Source organism: Panulirus ornatus, chromosome 29 (genome assembly GCF_036320965.1).
Source record: "Panulirus ornatus isolate Po-2019 chromosome 29, ASM3632096v1, whole genome shotgun sequence".
Lineage (NCBI taxonomy): Eukaryota > Metazoa > Arthropoda > Malacostraca > Decapoda > Palinuridae > Panulirus > Panulirus ornatus.
This window is the reverse complement of record NC_092252.1, coordinates 24,325,715-24,344,604: the sequence shown is the minus strand read 5'-3', so window position 1 is coordinate 24,344,604 and position 18,890 is coordinate 24,325,715. Positions and strand designations below refer to the sequence as shown.

The following is an 18,890-nucleotide window of genomic DNA, read 5'->3' as shown; positions in this document are numbered from 1 at the left end:
CTCAAAAGCTGGAAGTAATGTGTAGGTGCCATAATTATTTTTCTGGAGAGCAGCTGCTTCATATCTACATGGGTTTTATTTGCTTAACAGTGGAGTACTGCTCATCCTTCACCTCTCTATCAACATGGATGGAATAAAAAGCTTTCCCTCTCATTAATTCTCTAGGCATAGCTTCTCTTCAACCTTCCCTCTCTGTATGCCATGATGTTGCTGCCCCTTCTCTACTATATATGCGTTATTTTGGCAAGTGATATCTAAAATGTCTGCATGTTTCCCCACCCCAACATCTGATCCCACAGTAAGTGTTTGGCTACTGCTTCTCACAGGTTCTTTGCAGAGAACAGCCACTTAGGGATTGGCCATTACGATGCCTCCTTCTTCCCTTGAACAGTTAAGCTTTGTAATTCCCTTCCTGTTTTTGTATTTCTCTCTTCATATAACCTTTCCTCCTTTAGGAGTCAGGTCTCTAAACACTTGCAGAGTCCTGATTGATTTCTATTATTTTTCTTTAACCCAAGATGGCCTTGAGTGGGGCATGTTTTGCTCAAGCCATGTTGGTAACTACAAAGGAAAATACTGTCAACTTTCTCCTTTCACATATTTTCCCAGTCAGAAACCAACTTCTGCACTTTCACTTGCATCTGCCACCAGCACCATCTCATCAACAAACAATAACTTACCTCCCATATAATACTGCAGATATGCTCCTAAACCCAAACCCACCACATTCACCTTCTTCACCAACCTATCAAAAACACACAGATTAAACAGCTATGGTGACCATATACCCTTGCCACAACCCACCTTCACCTGAAACCATTATCCCTCCTATCTTCCTACACACACACATATACACCTTATTCTCTCGATAAAAATTCCTCACTGTTTGTAGTAGCTTTCCTCCCAAGCAGTATAATACACCTTCCACAAAGCATTTTTTTCAATCCCATCATACATTTTTCCAGACCTAAAAAATCACATACAAATCCTTCTGTTTCTCTAAGGATTTCTAACACCAATTCTTCAAAGCAAACACATCCTCTACCACTCACAAAACCCTGGTGTTCCTCCCGTATGATGTTCTGTGCATGCTACCATCCTCTCAATCATGTTTACCATAAAAATCACCAAGTACACATGAAAAATATATAGCTTTGTAATTCAAGGATTCACTTTTGTTGCCCCCGCCTTTGTATGAAGGCACTATATATAATGCATTCCACCATTCCTCTGGTACCTCAACATGAATCACAAATATCAAAATTCCTAACTAATCAATTGACAGCACAGTTTCAATCCCATCCACTCCATCTGCTTTGCCAAACTTCATGTTATTTAAGGCTTTCACTATCTCTTTTGTTTTCACCACACTATGATAAATAAATTCCACATCTGCCACTCTATCATTGACTAAATTCAAGATTTCTTCAAAATACTCACTACATCTCCTTTTTCATCTCATATCTGTCTGCTACCACTCTCCCATCTGCCCCTTCACTGATGTTCTCATTTGTTTTCTTGTTTTTTTTCACATTATTAGCCTCCTCTGAAAGTATTTTACTTACTCAACCCTTCTCTTTGACCTCTTTTTCAGTCCCTGTACCTTCCTTTGACCTATTGTATGGAAAAGGGTAAATGTGATGGAAATAATGTTTGAGGAAAATATGCATTGTGAGGAGGACTGACTGAGTTATAAATGATACGGTAAGCGACAGAGTATGTTTGAGAATACTGAAGAGAGTGTGCTGAAGTGGTTTGGATATATAAAGAAAGATCCAATGAAGAGAGGTTAACAGAGAGGGTATATATATCAGAAGCAAAAGGGAATAGAAGTGGGTGATCAAATTGGACATGAAAGGATGGAGTGGTAAAGACTTTGATTGTTTGGGGCCTGAATAGGCAAATGGGTGTAAGGCATGCATGGGAAAGAGTGAAATGGAGTGATGTGGTGTACAGGGCAATGACGTGCATGTCACTGGATTGAAACAGGGCATACAAAGCTGGCAAAGTAAATCATGGAAAGGCTGGGAGAAAGGTAAGGGCTCACAACCCCTTAAGGCAGCCTTCCATGAGTAATCATACTTTACAAAGTTAGTCCACCATGACATGGGGTATCTCTAGACTATACCATTAATTTTTGATCATCTGCAAAATAAATTTCCTAAGACTTAACCTCAGCAATATCATTAGGTCACAACTAACTAAAAGGTTTACTATTTACCTTTTTGCAAGCACAGATCAAAAAGACTTTGAATGGAGATTCTGGACAAAACTTGGCCAGGCAGGAAAGATAAAAGAAAAGTTGGCATTGTCCATCAGTCTGTTATGTCTAAGAGTAAATCTTTCATTACACTATGCTGATGGCTAACTATCAGCATATGATCATTAAAGTTGGTAAAGAACACTATAATCTGTTATTTCAAAGCTTCCAATTAATTTCACATCCAAACAAGCCTAGACCAGAGAGCTCATCAACACATGTATCTGTGCCTAATCATCATGCTTTGAAAAAATGGAGCTTTGTCCTCCATATAAATGTTCCAGTGACATGTAACATGGAACTTCTCACTGCCAACAAAAAATCTATTTAACAAAAATATATTTACCAAAATTCATATACTCTGTATATATCTTAATCACAATCATCATAAAAATTTTATATAAATACTTTACAAACAATCATCTATCTTTTCACATGTGTTTGAAGCCATTTAACTCTTACCTAAGCTTTCTTGAAAATATGAAAATCACAATTATAGTTGGTTACAACTGAAACACAAGCAGTATGCATGCTTACATAAAAAACGGGCACAGCATATAATTTTGCATACGACGTTCTCATTCTGAGCATAAATTGTTTCAACAGAAAGATTTTGTGAAGACTTTACAAAAAAAATTTCAAAAGCACATTTAACAAATTAATGTCAATTGGTGATCCCTTTCCCCCATATTTACTTAACCGTTACCCTATTATCTCTTATTCCCAAGCCTGGAGAAATATCTAGTGGTTGCTTAGGCCTTGTTACTAAAAAAGTTGTGAGAATTTATCTAGCCAGCATATAATCAACCTAGCAGTACTGTCATCACTTCTGATTTTCATGAATCAGGACAGAAAGCAATACAAGGAATTATTCCACTTTGAGGCAAAATCTGATCAAATTCTTTTAATGCTGCATTCATCTAGTTACCAATGCACTATCAGTAGTGGAAAATAGGAAAAGGAGAAGAACATGGTAAGGAGCAACTACACAAATCAAACTACCGTCAATAAATCTTTGGCTTATGTAATATTAACAACTAAAAAGATCAATAAAGATTCATGACCATAAACATACAGTATTCCATACTAGCATATAAATTTCCAAGGACTGTTTGAAAAGAGCCTTACTGATTTGTCAAAAAAGAAATCACAAAATTTTGTTATAAAACTCATTGCTTCATGGTAAATTCCTTCATTATAATGAAACTGATGCCAGATTAAACAGTGAATAACAATGACAACTTTACAAGGTGAAGTTTTTGAACTTTATCATTGTTCCAAGACAACAGCTCAGTCTTGCTCTTTAAACAGTGAACATGCTGGACCCTTTCAATTTCCCCCAACGGACCTGCATTGATGCAGGAGATGGTGCAGCATCAACTGGAGTAGCTGTATTCTGGGGAGCAGGTCCAGCAGCTTCATTGCTGTCTTCACGTGTGGCTGAGTTATTAGCTGGTGCTGCCTGAGATGATGAAGTAGAAGATGGGCGAGGAGGCAATCCCTGTGCGGTTCGCTGTCGTTCTTCTGCCTCTCGTCTCAGTATTTCCTTCTGCCTTTCAACCATGGCAGCAAAGGATGCTTCATCTAGCTTTGGAGCCATGGCCTGCAAAATATCAGACATGTTCTTATTCACTTGAAACAACTAGTACGTTTACTTGAAGTGAATAAGTTTGTTACTGTAACTTTATTCTACATTCAGGCCCATCAATTTTGAAAGAATTTTCCAACATGGCTTCAACTCTAGTGAGTAATAAGATGAATAATGCCTTTCATGCTAAGCACAAAATTTTTGTCATTTACTTGTAACCTATATCTTTACCTTCTAAACATATCAACAAAATCATGATGCTACATACAATTCTCTATTGCTTCTGTGGCATCAGCACGTAAAATACAGTGCCTCTAAACAGATTAATTATACTTCATATGCATTTCATTGCCCCTGGAGATGGGGAAAGAATACTTCCCATATATTCCCTGCATGTCATAGAAGGTGACTGAAAGGGGTGGGAGTAGGGGGCTGAAAATCCTCCCTTCCAGTCTTACTTTCCCAAAAGAGGGAACAAAGAAGGGAGCCAAGTGAGGATTTTCCCACTAAGGCTCAGTCCTCTTTTCTTGATGCTACCTTGCTAATGCGAGGAATGGTGAACATGTAAAAAAAAAAAAAAAAAATGCATTTCATATGGATTCTGCCCCTCTTTATTTGTCTCTTGAACATAACATAATAGCTCAGCAGTCCTCATTTCGAGCTTCAGGTTGGGTTAGGTTTTCAGGCAAATTTCAAAGGATAACAAAGCTTAATGAATTCCATTTTATGATCATATTATTCTGATATACCCTCTGATCAAGATATGGATATCATTTTCACAGGGACTGCTATATTTCCTGGCTGACTGTCCTATTTCCTAGATGTGTGGGAAATACTAAGAAATACAAATTTGCAGCATTGGTCTGTGTACATACATTCTGCATAATCTCAAAAACAATTGTGCTCATATCTTTTTTCAAAAAATATTAACCACAGCACTTACTTTCCATAACGAGTTGTTCAAGTATGTTCAGTCAAAAAGGAATTTTACTTGTGATTCACTTATACGTATGCTAAAGGTTAAATATGAGATTGTGGTCAGGTACATGAATATTGTAAGAATATGCATGCATTAGAACACTTAAATCATATCAACTCAACACAAAAATCTGGTGTCACCACAAACTCATTTCTTTCTTTTCCCTTATTTCTTGACTGAATGCTTGATACCTAATTTTGTCCTCAATATTCAGATTGCTTTGTTTTCTTCAATGTATATCTCATAATTAAGAAACATAGGTAATACCTTGTAGTGTTGTAAGAACTCTTAGGTGGGTTCTCCTATCTACTATGTCAACTGAAAAAGTATTCCATGGAAAACTTGATTCACCTGCAGCACAGCAGAGGTACTGAAAGTGAAACTAGCTTAACCCTTTCCGTAGTAGCATACGACTTGAGTTATGCATCTTATGTCATTTCATTCTGTAGATGTCAGGACACAATGGTAAAATCTTTCATAATCTGAGACATAAGTATCTTCACATTATGAGCTAAGTAAAGTTCCACTTTAAAATCTTTTCATAGGTAGCATAACCAGACTAATTTATAGTTAAGCCTTTCTGTGACTAGTATCAAAAAACATTTATGGGTGTTACAAAAATCAATTCTTTAGATACTGGAAAAACAACTGTAAATTGTTTTGTAGCCAAACGCTGAATTTTGCTCATGTTTTACAGTAGGTTGTAGTGCATATTACACATACATATAAGTGACATGACTCAGGCAAAATCCAAAATAGAGTTATGGGTCTTACAACACTCAATTATCAGATGCTGGGAAAACTCCATAGAACTGAGAGAGCATTTGATTTTGTGAATTTAACTTGTGACTAAGAATAACTCCTTAATCTCTGTAACTAAAGATATATGTGCTCAGAATGGCAACTGCAACAGTATCTCTACAGGCTGCCTCTTCTCGCCCTCATCTAAATTAGGTCTGCTCTTTCAGTATGCAGAGATGTCATATATCAAAAGCAACTATCACAAGAATCTGGAAAAAATCTTGTGTCAGTAACCTTTATACAATACAAGAGGAAGGTGCAATCACATCCCTCCAAGGTGTGTGAGCTCACCAATTTTTGCAACAGCTGTGCATCTGTGCATATTTGATCCAGGACATTATTGACTGTCCTTTGGGCACTATGATGATACTGTTTCAGTGGACACTGAACATGATTTCACTCATAATAGGAAAATGATCTTGATTATGATAAAAGGAAATATATACTTCCCACGTATTCCCTGCGTGTCGTAGAAGGCGACTAAAAGGGGAGGGAGCGGGGGGCTGGAAATCTTCCCCTCTCGTTTTTTAATTTTCCAAAACAAGGAACAGAGAAGGGGGCCAGGTGAGGATATTCCCTCCAAGGCCCAGTCCTCTGTTCTTAACGCTACCTCGCTAACGCGGGAAATGGCGAATAGTTTGAAAGAAAAGAAAAGATATGTAGATGGCTCATATCACTGTACAATGAATGACAGTAATGGGTATAAAACTGTGAATAATGAATATATCAGAAAATCATTTACACAAAATGTAATGAATAAAGTGATATATTGTAAAATCATGTAAACAAATAAATGGTGCATAGTGAAACACTTTATGTAATAATTGTCTGTCTTTCACAATGTGCCATGCTACAAAGTCTCCAGAAGCATGAAGAGTGTAACTGTTATGAGATGTAAAACAATATATGTATGAGCTACATAACTAAGCATGGTGTATGGGCATCCAAGGCCATGACAGAGTCTGTCAAGTCAAGAACATAAGGTAGGAGTATTGGGTAAAAGTAGTCAGTTCAAACATTAGGTAGGAGCCTCTGCATACGCTACACTAGAGTTGTCCTATGCCAGTGGTCTATTAAGGGTGAGGCACTAAAGGATAAGAAGCAGCACAGGAGTTCACTTGTTATGGAGACTCTAATGCCATGGCCATTCCCTTGAGGGGTTCCCTATTGGGAACAGGCTTTAGATGGATAGATAGATTGATAGATAGACAGTTAATGCCTGAATATTTACTGTCTGTAGAGCACTACATATGGTTAGCTCATTTTTTCTGAACTTTTTTTGGTATTTCCTACTTAATGATAAGACTAAAATACTTTATGATAAACTTCTGTATTGGAAAACCCCTTGTTTGAGGGGTAAGCTGGAGGATAAACTGTGACTCAATGAACAATGGACAGATGAAAACAATAATGGACAAAACAATCCCTGTGCGTCTGCCATGCTACATAGATGGCACAAAAAGTGGGTCAAGAAACCAACTGAAAAATATATTCAAATTCTGAAGTACGAAAAAAGATTTTGAAGTAAGAAGAGGGAGAGATGTCTCAGAAGTCCATGGGTCAGAAACTTATAATCCCCATCATAATGGTAAGACACATACTTCTAATCCTTCATTAACCACCTGCTAAGTAGTTATTGGTGTGACTTGGCTAAGGCCTGCCCTCTGATTAATCAAACATCCTCATTCGGCAATATGTCACTGTCCTAAGTTGTCAACCAGACAGTGATCACCATAGGTCTGAGAAGGAAATTTTTGATAGAGAAAGACAATCAGCATAATGCTACTGAAACATACTGGCAAGGAAAAAAAAAAAATTTCATACTATGCTTAGCTCATGAGAATACAACATGGAGGATGAAGATCAGAAAAAACTGCAACAGAAAGGCCAACAGAGCAAAAGTATTGCTTCAAGAGTCATTCTGTCACAATAGGGGCCTTCTGTGCTGATGATAGCAGTGCCAAAGCCAAACAATAACAACCCACTGCATCAAGAGGATGGTATCATGATCAACATGATATAATAAAAATCAAAGATCTCTCTGATAAATTCCTTTAAGAGAAGGTTCTTTGAAAGGCAAAGGGTGGAGGCTACCTTTCAAAACTTATGACCTCTGACAAGGTCAAACGATTCACAAAAATAAGTCTCTTGGTCCTGGGCAGAACTCTTTGTTGCTGAAAGAGGTTTTAAGACTGATGGAGACGGAGATGTTCTCCTTATACTCTCAAGTGATTAGCATGATTCATCATATTTTCACTAGCCATAAGGAGAAGTAATCATTTAGAAACTTAGCTGCAACTCAATACTCTTGTCTTCGCACCAGGGGCCATCAAAAGAGGAGTATTATAATAAACTGTTGAAGCACAAAGAGGCCTGACAAAAAACTCCTCCCAGTGTATGAAAACTAGACCATATGGCATATCTAGGGAATCATTAGTCTAAAATCTATGACAAGGCTAGAAAGAAATCAATACAAAAAGAAAATCAGAACATAAAAGAACCTGAATGTTTGAGAAAGAAGTGGAAGTGGTTCTTGTCCAACTATCAGGATTCTAAGTTGATGTATTGAATAAAAAAAAAAATTAGACTCATAGTGCTACAATACTCATATTCTTTCTACAATTTGACTAATATGGTACAGGCATACAAGCCTATGTCAAAACTATCTTAGGTGAATACAGAAAGTAACAGAAAAAGAAAGAAATTAATCAGAGCTTCTCTGGCATTAGTAGACCTAACTTTTAAATCTTTGAGTCCGGGTGACTTGCAGAAAATTGCACAAGAATTGGGCAAAAAAACAGGGTCTTCAAATTTCATTTTCAAATAAAGCATGTAAAAGTAAAGGATATGTACATAAAAGTAACCTAACATACCTTATATGGCTGTATTATGGCATTAAGATAAACACAGATTGCTTGTTGGTTACTATTTTCATATATCCTTAATATATTTTCTTTTCTTTCATATTTGATTGCCATTTCCAACATCAGCCAGGACACAGAAGAAAAGCCACATCCGCTCACAGCTAACTAGCCACAACTAAGCCCCACAGACCTTTCCATGGTGTTCTCCCAACATTTCACATACCCTGGTTCAGTCTATGGACAATGCATCAACCCCAGTATACCACATCATCCAATTCACTCTATCCTGTGAAAATCTTCCACCCTCCTGCATGTTCAGGCCTCGATCGCTCAAAATCTTTTTCACTCCATCTTCACATTTCCAATTTGCTTGCTCCATTCTCCTTGTTCTCTCCACTTCTGACATATATATCCTCTTTGTTAACCTTTCTTCACTTATTCTCTTCATATGTTCAAACCATTTCAGCACAACCTCTCCTGTCTTCTCAACCAAACTTTTTCTATTGCCACACTTTTCTCTTAACCATTCATTACTTACTTGATCAAACCATCTCACACCACATATTGTCCTTAACCATTTCATTTCCAACATCAATCCTCCTTCACACAGCCTTAATCCACAGTCCATGCCCATGCCTTGTACCCATATGATACTCCTGGAACTATGACTCCTTCAAAAATACCCATTATTGTTCTTCCAGGTAAGGTACTCTCTTACCACACATTCTTCAGTGCTCCCAGCACCTTTATTCTATATAATATTGGACATGTAGAGGGAGTGAGTGGGGAATGGTTGGAAGGGAGGATGTGCATGCCTGGGGTGGAGGGAGTGGGGAGAGTGGGGAGATTGAGTTGGGGTAGGGGTGAAATGAGGAAGGTTTTAAGTGATCAAGGCCTGAACCACAGCTCCCTATCCACAACCAGGCCCCTCAAACCTTTCCATGCTTACCACAGACACTTCAAATGCCCTGGCTCATTACAATGACAGCATGCTGACCCCAGTATATATCACTTCAATTCACTCTATTCCATGCATGCCTTTCACCTTTTAACATGTTCAAGCCCAGATCACTGAAAATCTTTTTTGCTCCATCCTTCTGTCTCCAGTCTGGTCTCCCCATTTCCTTGTTCCCTCCAATTCTGATGGATGCATTCTCTTTTTTGTCAACCTTTCCTCACTCATTTTCTCCATGTGTCTAGGCCATGTCAGCACACCCTCTTCTGCTTTATCAACAACACTATTTTCACTACACATATCTCTTTTATACTTTCACTGCCTGCTCGATCAAGCCACCCAAAAATAATGGAGAAAAATCTTATGTGCCTGCACCATGGAAGCACCTTTCAGATGGCTACAAACCAAGCTTTACTGGCAGGTGGATGGAATAGCCATGGTATTCCCCTTGGGGTTCTCTTTACGCAAGCATTCATGCCATATGTTGAAACTACAGCACTGCGACCTGAGAACATGACACCCCACATTTACTGCAGATATACAGATGACATTTTTATCAGTATCAACAACTTAAACTCGATGTAAAACCTTCCTAACCAACTCCAAAGAAACTTAAGGCTTATGATTTACAGCAGAGCTGAATAATAATGGTAAGATTCCTTTCTTGGACGCATGGTGAGTGCCACAACAGGATCTTTCATCACCAACGTTTACAGAAAGCCCACCAACCAAGGTAAATGCATGAATGGAATAAGTGAATGCACTCAAAATTACATGAGGAGTGTCATTCATGCATATGTGAGGAGAGCGATCAAGGTGTGCTCAACCTGGTAACTTCTACACCAAGAACTTTGATGTGTTCAACAAATATTAATAAACAATGGATATTCAAATACTGAATTTGATACCATTGTAAACATGCTAGAGCAACATCTCGTGGTCAACAGACAACCTCAACATGACAACATTAAAGTTTACTACAGGAACACATGTATGACATCATGTTGAAAGGATGAGAAGGTTGTGCAAGATATTGTGGACAGAAACTGCAAAGCAATTGATGAAAACAAGGATATCAGTCTGATAATACACTACAACAATCTGAAAACATACTTGCTCATCATTAACAACAATATGGTAGGTTGCTCTGGAAGTTTGAATCCTACTGGTGTGGTATATGAATACTGATATAATATTGGGGACTCTCAGTCCCACCACATAAACTACATTGGACATACAACCTTCACCCCGAGCCACCACCTCTCGCTCCACTTACAAGAAGGTGGAATCAAACAACATCATGAACAAAGGCATGGAATGAGACTAACCAGGGAGATTATAGTGAATAACACCAAAATCATTACTAGTTGCAGTGATCAGAGGAGACTACAGATTTTAGAAGCCATTCATGTTAGAGAGAAAGCACCTGTAATCAACATTCAGACAAACATGACCAACGCCATACAGCAGTTTGATGGCCTGCCAATAGAACGTAGACAGATGAGACACAGCAAGGACCCGTCACAAGCTACCAAATCCGCCACTGCTGGATATCAGGAACAGAGAACTACTGTTGGGCATCAGGAACACGGTACTACTACTGGGCAACAGGAACACTGTACTACGGCTGGGCATCAGGAACACAATCTGTTGCGAAGGTATGAGAGAACCAGATGAGCCCAGCCTGACCTCAGCTCCACAACCAGACAATAACAGTCTCACTTGGCCCTTTTTAGTATATTCAGTGATGGAGTTTCTTGTGTAACATGTTGTATTTAGATTGTACTACTCTTCATGAGACTGTTAATTTGTTTAGTATTTTCCATACTTTTACGTGCTATGAGCTGTATTTTTCCAAGTGTTTTTATATCTTGTCTGCATTTTACTTTTCTTATCTAAGTTTTGTGATGCAGTTCTTTCTCTTTTTGTAGATTCCTGATGGTGCGTCTGTGACGGCGAAAGCTTCAATGTAAAAATGATGTGAATATGAACAATTGGTTTGAGTACCTACGTAATGGTAGAACAATACTGAGAAAATCTGAGAGCATAAGAAAGAAGCGGAGGTGAGTCATAGGGTAGGGGAGGGGGCTAGGGTTCTGTGAGTGAAGTGTGTGGAGGGAGAAAACGTTATCTCAAAGAGCAAAAATGGGTGAGTTTAAAGAAATGGTGGTTCCAACAATTTTATACGGTTGCAAGGCATGGCCTATAGACAGGTTTGTACAGAGGAGGGCAGACGTGTCGGAAATAAAATGTTTGAGGACAATATGTAGTGTGAGGTGGTTTGATCGAGTAAGCAATGAAAGGGTAAGAGAGATGTATGGAAATAAAAAGAATGTGGCTGAGAGAACATTAGAGGGTGTTAAAATGATTTGGATAGACGGAGAGAACGAGTGAGGAAAGATTGACAAAGAGGATATATGTGCCAGAGGTGAAGGGAACAAGGAGAAGCAGGAGACCAAATTGGAGGTGGAAGGATGTAGTGAAAAAGATTTTGAGCAACCGTAGCCTAAACATACAGGAGTGTGAGAGGCGTACAAGGAATAGAGAGATTTGGAACGATGTGGTATAATGGGGTTGATGTGCTATCAATGAACTGAACCAGAGCATGCAAAGCATCTGTGGTAAACCATGGAAGGGTCTGTGGGGCCTGGATGTGGATAGGGAGCTGTGATTTTGGTGCATAACACATGACAGTGAGAGACTGAGTGTGAATGAATGTGACCTTTTTGTGTTTTCCTGGTGCTACATCGCTGAAGCAGGGGGGTGGCGATGTTATTTCCTGTGTGGTGGGGTAGCAACAGGAAACAGACGAAGAATGGCTCATCCACTCATATACACATATATATGCATAAATGCCCACATACGCACATATACATATACATACATATCAACATATGCATATATATATATATATATATATATATATATATATATATATATATATATATATATATTTTTTTTTTTTTTTTTTTATACCTCGTCGCTGTCTCCCGCGTCTGCGAGGTAGCGCAAGGAAACAGACGAAAGAAATGGCCCAACCCCCCCCATACACATGTACATACACACGTCCACACACGCAAATATACATACCTACACAGCCTTCCATGGTTTACCCCGGACGCTTCACATGCCTTGATTCAATCCACTGACAGCACGTCAACCCCTGTATACCACATCGCTCCAATTCACTCTATTCCTTGCCCTCCTTTCACCCTCCTGCATGTTCAGGCCCTGATCACACAAAATCCTTTTCACTCCATCTTTCCACCTCCAATTTGGTCTCCCTCTTCTCCTCGTTCCCTCCACCTCCGACACATATATCCTCTTGGTCAATTTTTCCTCACTCATTCTCTCCATGTGCCCAAACCATTTCAAAACACCCTCTTCTGCTCTCTCAACCACGCTCTTTTTATTTCCACACATCTCTCTTACCCTTACGTTACTTACTCGATCAAACCACCTCACACCACAAATTGTCCTCAAACATCTCATTTCCAGCACATCCATCCTCCTGCGCACAACTCTATCCATAGCCCACGCCTCGCAACCATACAACATTGTTGGAACCACTATTCCTTCAAACATACCCATTTTTTGCTTTCCGGGATAATGTTCTCGACTTCCACACATTTTTCAAGGCTCCCAAAATTTTCGCCCCCTCCCCCACCCTATGATCCACTTCCGCTTCCATGGTTCCATCCGCTGACAGATCCACTCCCAGATATCTAAAACACTTCACTTCCTCCAGTTTTTCTCCATTCAAACTCACCTCCCAATTGACTTGACCCTCAACCCTACTGTACCTAATAACCTTGCTCTTATTCACATTTACTCTTAACTTTCTTCTTCCACACACTTTACCAAACTCCGTCACCAGCTTCTGCAGTTTCTCACATGAATCCGCCACCAGCGCTGTATCATCAGCGAACAACAACTGACTCACTTCCCAAGCTCTCTCATCCCCAACAGACTTCATACTTGCCCCTCTTTCCAAGACTCTTGCATTTACCTCCCTAACAACCCCATCCATAAACAAATTAAACAACCATGGAGACATCACACACCCCTGCCGCAAACCTACATTCACTGAGAACCAATCACTTTCCTCTCTTCCTACACGTACACATGCCTTACATCCTCGATAAAAACTTTTCACTGCTTCTAACAACTTGCCTCCCACACCATATATTCTTAATACCTTCCACAGAGCATCTCTATCAACTCTATCATATGCCTTCTCCAGATCCATAAATGCTACATACAAATCCATTTGCTTTTCTAAGTATTTCTCACATACATTCTTCAAAGCAAACACCTGATCCACACATCCTCTACCACTTCTGAAACCACACTGCTCTTCCCCAATCTGATGCTCTGTACATGCCTTCACCCTCTCAATCAATACCCTCCCATATAATTTACCAGGAATACTCAACAAACTTATACCTCTGTAATTTGAGCACTCACTCTTATCCCCTTTGCCTTTGTACAATGGCACTATGCACGCATTCCGCCAATCCTCAGGCACCTCACCATGAGTCATACATACATTAAATAACCTTACCAACCAGTCAACAATACAGTCACCCCCTTTTTTAATAAATTCCACTGCAATACCATCCAAACCTGCTGCCTTGCCGGCTTTCATCTTCCGCAAAGCTTTTACTACCTCTTCTCTGTTTACCAAATCATTTTCCCTAACCCTCTCACTTTGCACACCACCTCGACCCAAACACCCTATATCTGCCACTCTGTCATCAGACACATTCAACAAACCTTCAAAATACTCATTCCATCTCCTTCTCACATCACCACTACTTGTTATCACCTCCCCATTTACGCCCTTCACTGAAGTTCCCATTTGCTCCCTTGTCTTACGCACCCTATTTACCTCCTTCCAGAACATCTTTTTATTCTCCCTAAAATTTAATGATACTCTCTCACCCCAACTCTCATTTGCCCTTTTTTTCACCTCTTGCACCTTTCTCTTGACCTCCTGTCTCTTTCTTTTATACTTCTCCCACTCAATTGCATTTTTTCCCTGCAAAAATCGTCCAAATGCCTCTCTCTTCTCTTTCACTAATAATCTTACTTCTTCATCCCACCACTCACTACCCTTTCTAAACAGCCCACCTCCCACTCTTCTCATGCCACAAGCATCTTTTGCGCAATCCATCACTGATTCCCTAAATACATCCCATTCCTCCCCCACTCCCCTTACTTCCATTGTTCTCACCTTTTTCCATTCTGTACACAGTCTCTCCTGATACTTCCTCACACAGGTCTCCTTCCCAAGCTCACTTACTCTCACCACCTTCTTCACCCCAACATTCACTCTTCTTTTCTGAAAACCCATACTAATCTTCACCTTAGCCTCCACAAGATAATGATCAGACATCCCTCCAGTTGCACCTCTCAGCACATTGACATCCAAAAGTCTCTCTTTCGCACGCCTGTCAATTAACACGTAATCCAATAACGCTCTCTGGCCATCTCTCCTACTTACATAAGTATACTTATGTATATCTCGCTTTTTAAACCAGGTATTCCCAATCATCAGTCCTTTTTCAGCACATAACTCTACAAGCTCTTCACCATTTCCATTTACAACACTGAACACCCCATGCATACCAATTATTCCCTCAACTGCCACATTACTCACCTTTGCATTCAAATCACCCATCACTATAACCCGGTCTCGTGCATCAAAACCGCTAACACACTCATTTAGCTGCTCCCAAAACACTTGCCTCTCATGATCTTTCTTCTCATGCCCAGGTGCATATGCACCAAAAATCACCCACCTCTCTCCATCAACTTTCAATTTTACCCATATTAATCGAGAATTTACTTTCTTACATTCTATCACATACTCCCACAACTCCTGTTTCAGGAGTATTGCTACTCCTTCCCTTGCTCTTGTCCTCTCACTAACCCCTGACTTCACTCCCCAGACATTTCCAAACCACTCTTCCCCTTTACCCTTGAGCTTCGTTTCACTCAGAGCCAAAACATCCAGGTTCCTTTCCTCAAACATACTACCTATCTCTCCTTTTTTCACATCTTGGTTACATCCACACACATTTAGGCACCCCACTCTGAGCCTTCGAGAAGGATGAGCACTCCCCGCGTGACTCCTTCTTCTGTTTCCCATTTTAGAAAGTTAATACAAGGAGGGGAGGATTTCCGGCCCCCCGCTCCCGTCCCCTCTAGTCGCTTTCTACGACACGCGAGGAATACGTGGGAAGTATTCTTTCACCCCTATCCCCAGGGATAATATACATATATATATATATATATACACACACACACACACACACACATACACACACACACGCACATACACACACACACACACACACATATATATACATATGAAAAATGTAAGAAACAATTTAGAAAACAAACTTTTAGCTTGAAATGAATGAATGAAAAAATGAACGTCACATAATGGTTCAACCTCTGGCTATGGAAAAGGAAATGTACAATTTATTCACACAATTTATTCACACATATATATATATATATATATATATATATATATATATATATATATATATATATATATATATATATATACGTATACATACGCAGACATTACATACATACACATGTACATATTCATACTTGCTTGCCTTCATCCATTCCTGTCGCTACCCCAACCCACAGGAAAACAGCATCGCTATCCTCTGCTTCAGTGAGGTAGCACCAAGAATACAGACAAAAAAGCCACATTTGTTTACACTCAGTCTCTAGCTGCCATGTGCAATGCACCAAAACCACAGATCTCTATTCACATCCAAGCCCACAGACGTTTCCATGGTTTACCCCATACGCTTCACATGCTTTGGTTCAGTCCATTGACAGCACATCAACCCCGGTATACCACATCATTCCATTTCACTCTATTCCTTGCATACCTCTCACCCTCTTGTATGTTCAGGCCCCAATCGCTCAAAATCTTTTTTATTCCATCCCTCCACCTCCAATTTGGTCTCCTGCTTCTCTTTCTTCCCTCCAGCTCTGACACAAGTATCCTCTTTGTCAATCTTTCCTCACTCATTCAACCCATATGTCCAAACCATTTCAACAAACCTCCTTTGCTCTCTCAACCATACCCTTTTTATTCCCAGACACCCTTACATTATTTACTCGATCAAACCCCCTCATGCCACATACTATCCTCAAACATTTCATTTCCAACATATCCACCCTCCTCTGTACAACCCTATCTATAGGCCATGCCTCGCAACCATGCAACATTGTTGGAACTACTATTCCTTCAAACATACTCATTTTTGCTCTTGAAGATAACGTTCTCCCCTTCCACACATTCTTCATCACTCCCAGAATCTTCGCCCCCTCCCCCACTCTCTGACTCACTTCTGCTTTCATTGTTCCATCTATGGCCAAGTCCACTCCTAAATATCTAAAACACTTCACTTAATCCAATTTCTTCATTCAAATTTATATTCCAATAGTGGTGGGTGGGGAAGAGCCTTCTACTTTTCTATCCTATCTTTCTCTCTAGTGGTGGGTGGGGAGGAGCCTTCTGATTTACTATCCTGTCTCTATCTATATAAACTTGGCAGGTGGAGAGGATTAAGTTAGAAATGTAGGATCCATTTTCTTTCACCCTGACGGCCTATTTCATGGTATAATTCTTTATTGTAGAAGAGAAGACTGTACGTTCCTCTAACTATCCTGTTTCTGCTATTCACTCAGCTATTCTCCTCAAACACTAATCCTGCTGTCGATTGTATGGCAGTATGCATCCTTAACCCTAATGAACCAAATAAATTTGCTTTTATTCACATTTACTCTCAACATTCTCCTTTCACACACTTTTCCAAACCGAGTCATATTTATCATACTTAATCACTGTTTTCCGCATCAGTGAGGTAGCACCAGGAAACAAGCAAAGAACTGCCCATTGACATATATACATAAACACCAATACATGCACATATACATACATACAGATATATATATATATATATATATATATATATATATATATATATTCTTTCTTTTCTTTCAAACTATTCGCCATTTCCCGCATTAGCGAGGTAGCGCTAAGAACAGAGAACTGGGCCTTGAGGGAATACCCTCACCTGGCCCAATTCTCTGTTCCTTCTTTTGGAAAATTAAAAAAAAACGAGAGGGGAGGATTTCCAGCCCCCCGCTCCCTCCCCTTTTAGTCGCCTTCTACGACACGCAGGGAATACGTGGGAAGTATTCTTTCTCCCCTATCCCTAGGGATAATATATATATATATATATATATATATATATATATATATATATATATTTTTTTTTTTACTTTGTCGCTGTCTCCCGCGTTTGCGAGGTAGCGCAAGGAAACAGACGAAAAAAAAAAAAATATATATATATATATACATATATATATATATATATATATATATATATATATATATATATATATATATATATTTTCTTTTTGCTTTGTCGCTGTCTCCCGCGTTTGCGAGATAGCGCAAGGAAACAGACAAAAGAAATGGCCCAACCCACCCCCATACACATGTATATACATATGTCCACACACGCAAATATACATACCTACACAGCTTTCCATGGTTTACCCCAGACGCTTCACATGCCCCGATTCAATCCACTGACAGCACGTCAACCCCGGTATACCACATCGCTCCAATTCACTCTATTCCTTGCCCTCCTTTCACCCTCCTCCATGTTCAAGCCCCGATCACACAAAATCTTTTTCACTCCATCTTTCCACCTCCAATTTGGTCTCCCTCTTCTCCTCGTTCCCTCCACCTCCAACACATATATCCTCTTGGTCAATCTTTCCTCACTCATTCTCTCCATGTGCCCAAACCATTTCAAAACACCCTCTTCTGCTCTCTCAACCACGCTCTTTTTATTTCCACACATCTCTCTTACCCTTACGTTACTTACTCGATCAAACCACCTCACACCACACATTGTCCTCAAACATCTCATTTCCAGCACATCCATCCTCCTTCGCACAACTCTATCCATAGCCCATGCCTCGCAACCATACAACATTGTTGGAACCACTATTCCTTCAAACATACCCATTTTTGCTTTCCGAGATAATGTTCTCGACTTCCACACATTCTTCAAGGCTCCCAGAATTTTCGCCCCCTCCCCCACCCTATGATCCACTTCCGCTTCCATGGTTCCATTTGCTGCCAGATCCACTCCCAGATATCTAAAACACTTCACTTCCTCCAGTTTTTCTCCATTCAAACTCACCTCCCAATTGACTTGACCCTCAACCCTACTGTACCTAATAACCTTGCTCTTATTCACATTTACTCTTAACTTTCTTCTTTCACACACTTTACCAAACTCAGTCACCAGCTTCTGCAGTTTCTCACATGAATCAGCCACCAGCGCTGTATCATCAGCGAACAACAACTGACTCATTTCCCACGCTCT

At 39.7% G+C, this 18,890-nt stretch overlaps 1 protein-coding gene across 14 annotated transcripts in view; it reads right to left on the bottom strand.

Moving 5' to 3' along the window:
* Positions 1 to 18,890, bottom strand: part of LOC139758191 (SWI/SNF-related matrix-associated actin-dependent regulator of chromatin subfamily E member 1-like) — a 924,800-nt gene that overhangs the window by 99,056 nt on the left and 806,854 nt on the right. For all 14 annotated transcript variants that reach the window (XM_071679412.1, XM_071679409.1, XM_071679411.1 and 11 more), the window contains one exon: positions 3,609 to 3,863. In XM_071679412.1, coding sequence (XP_071535513.1) covers positions 3,609 to 3,863 — 255 coding nt within the window. The remainder of the gene's footprint in view (positions 1 to 3,608; positions 3,864 to 18,890) is intronic.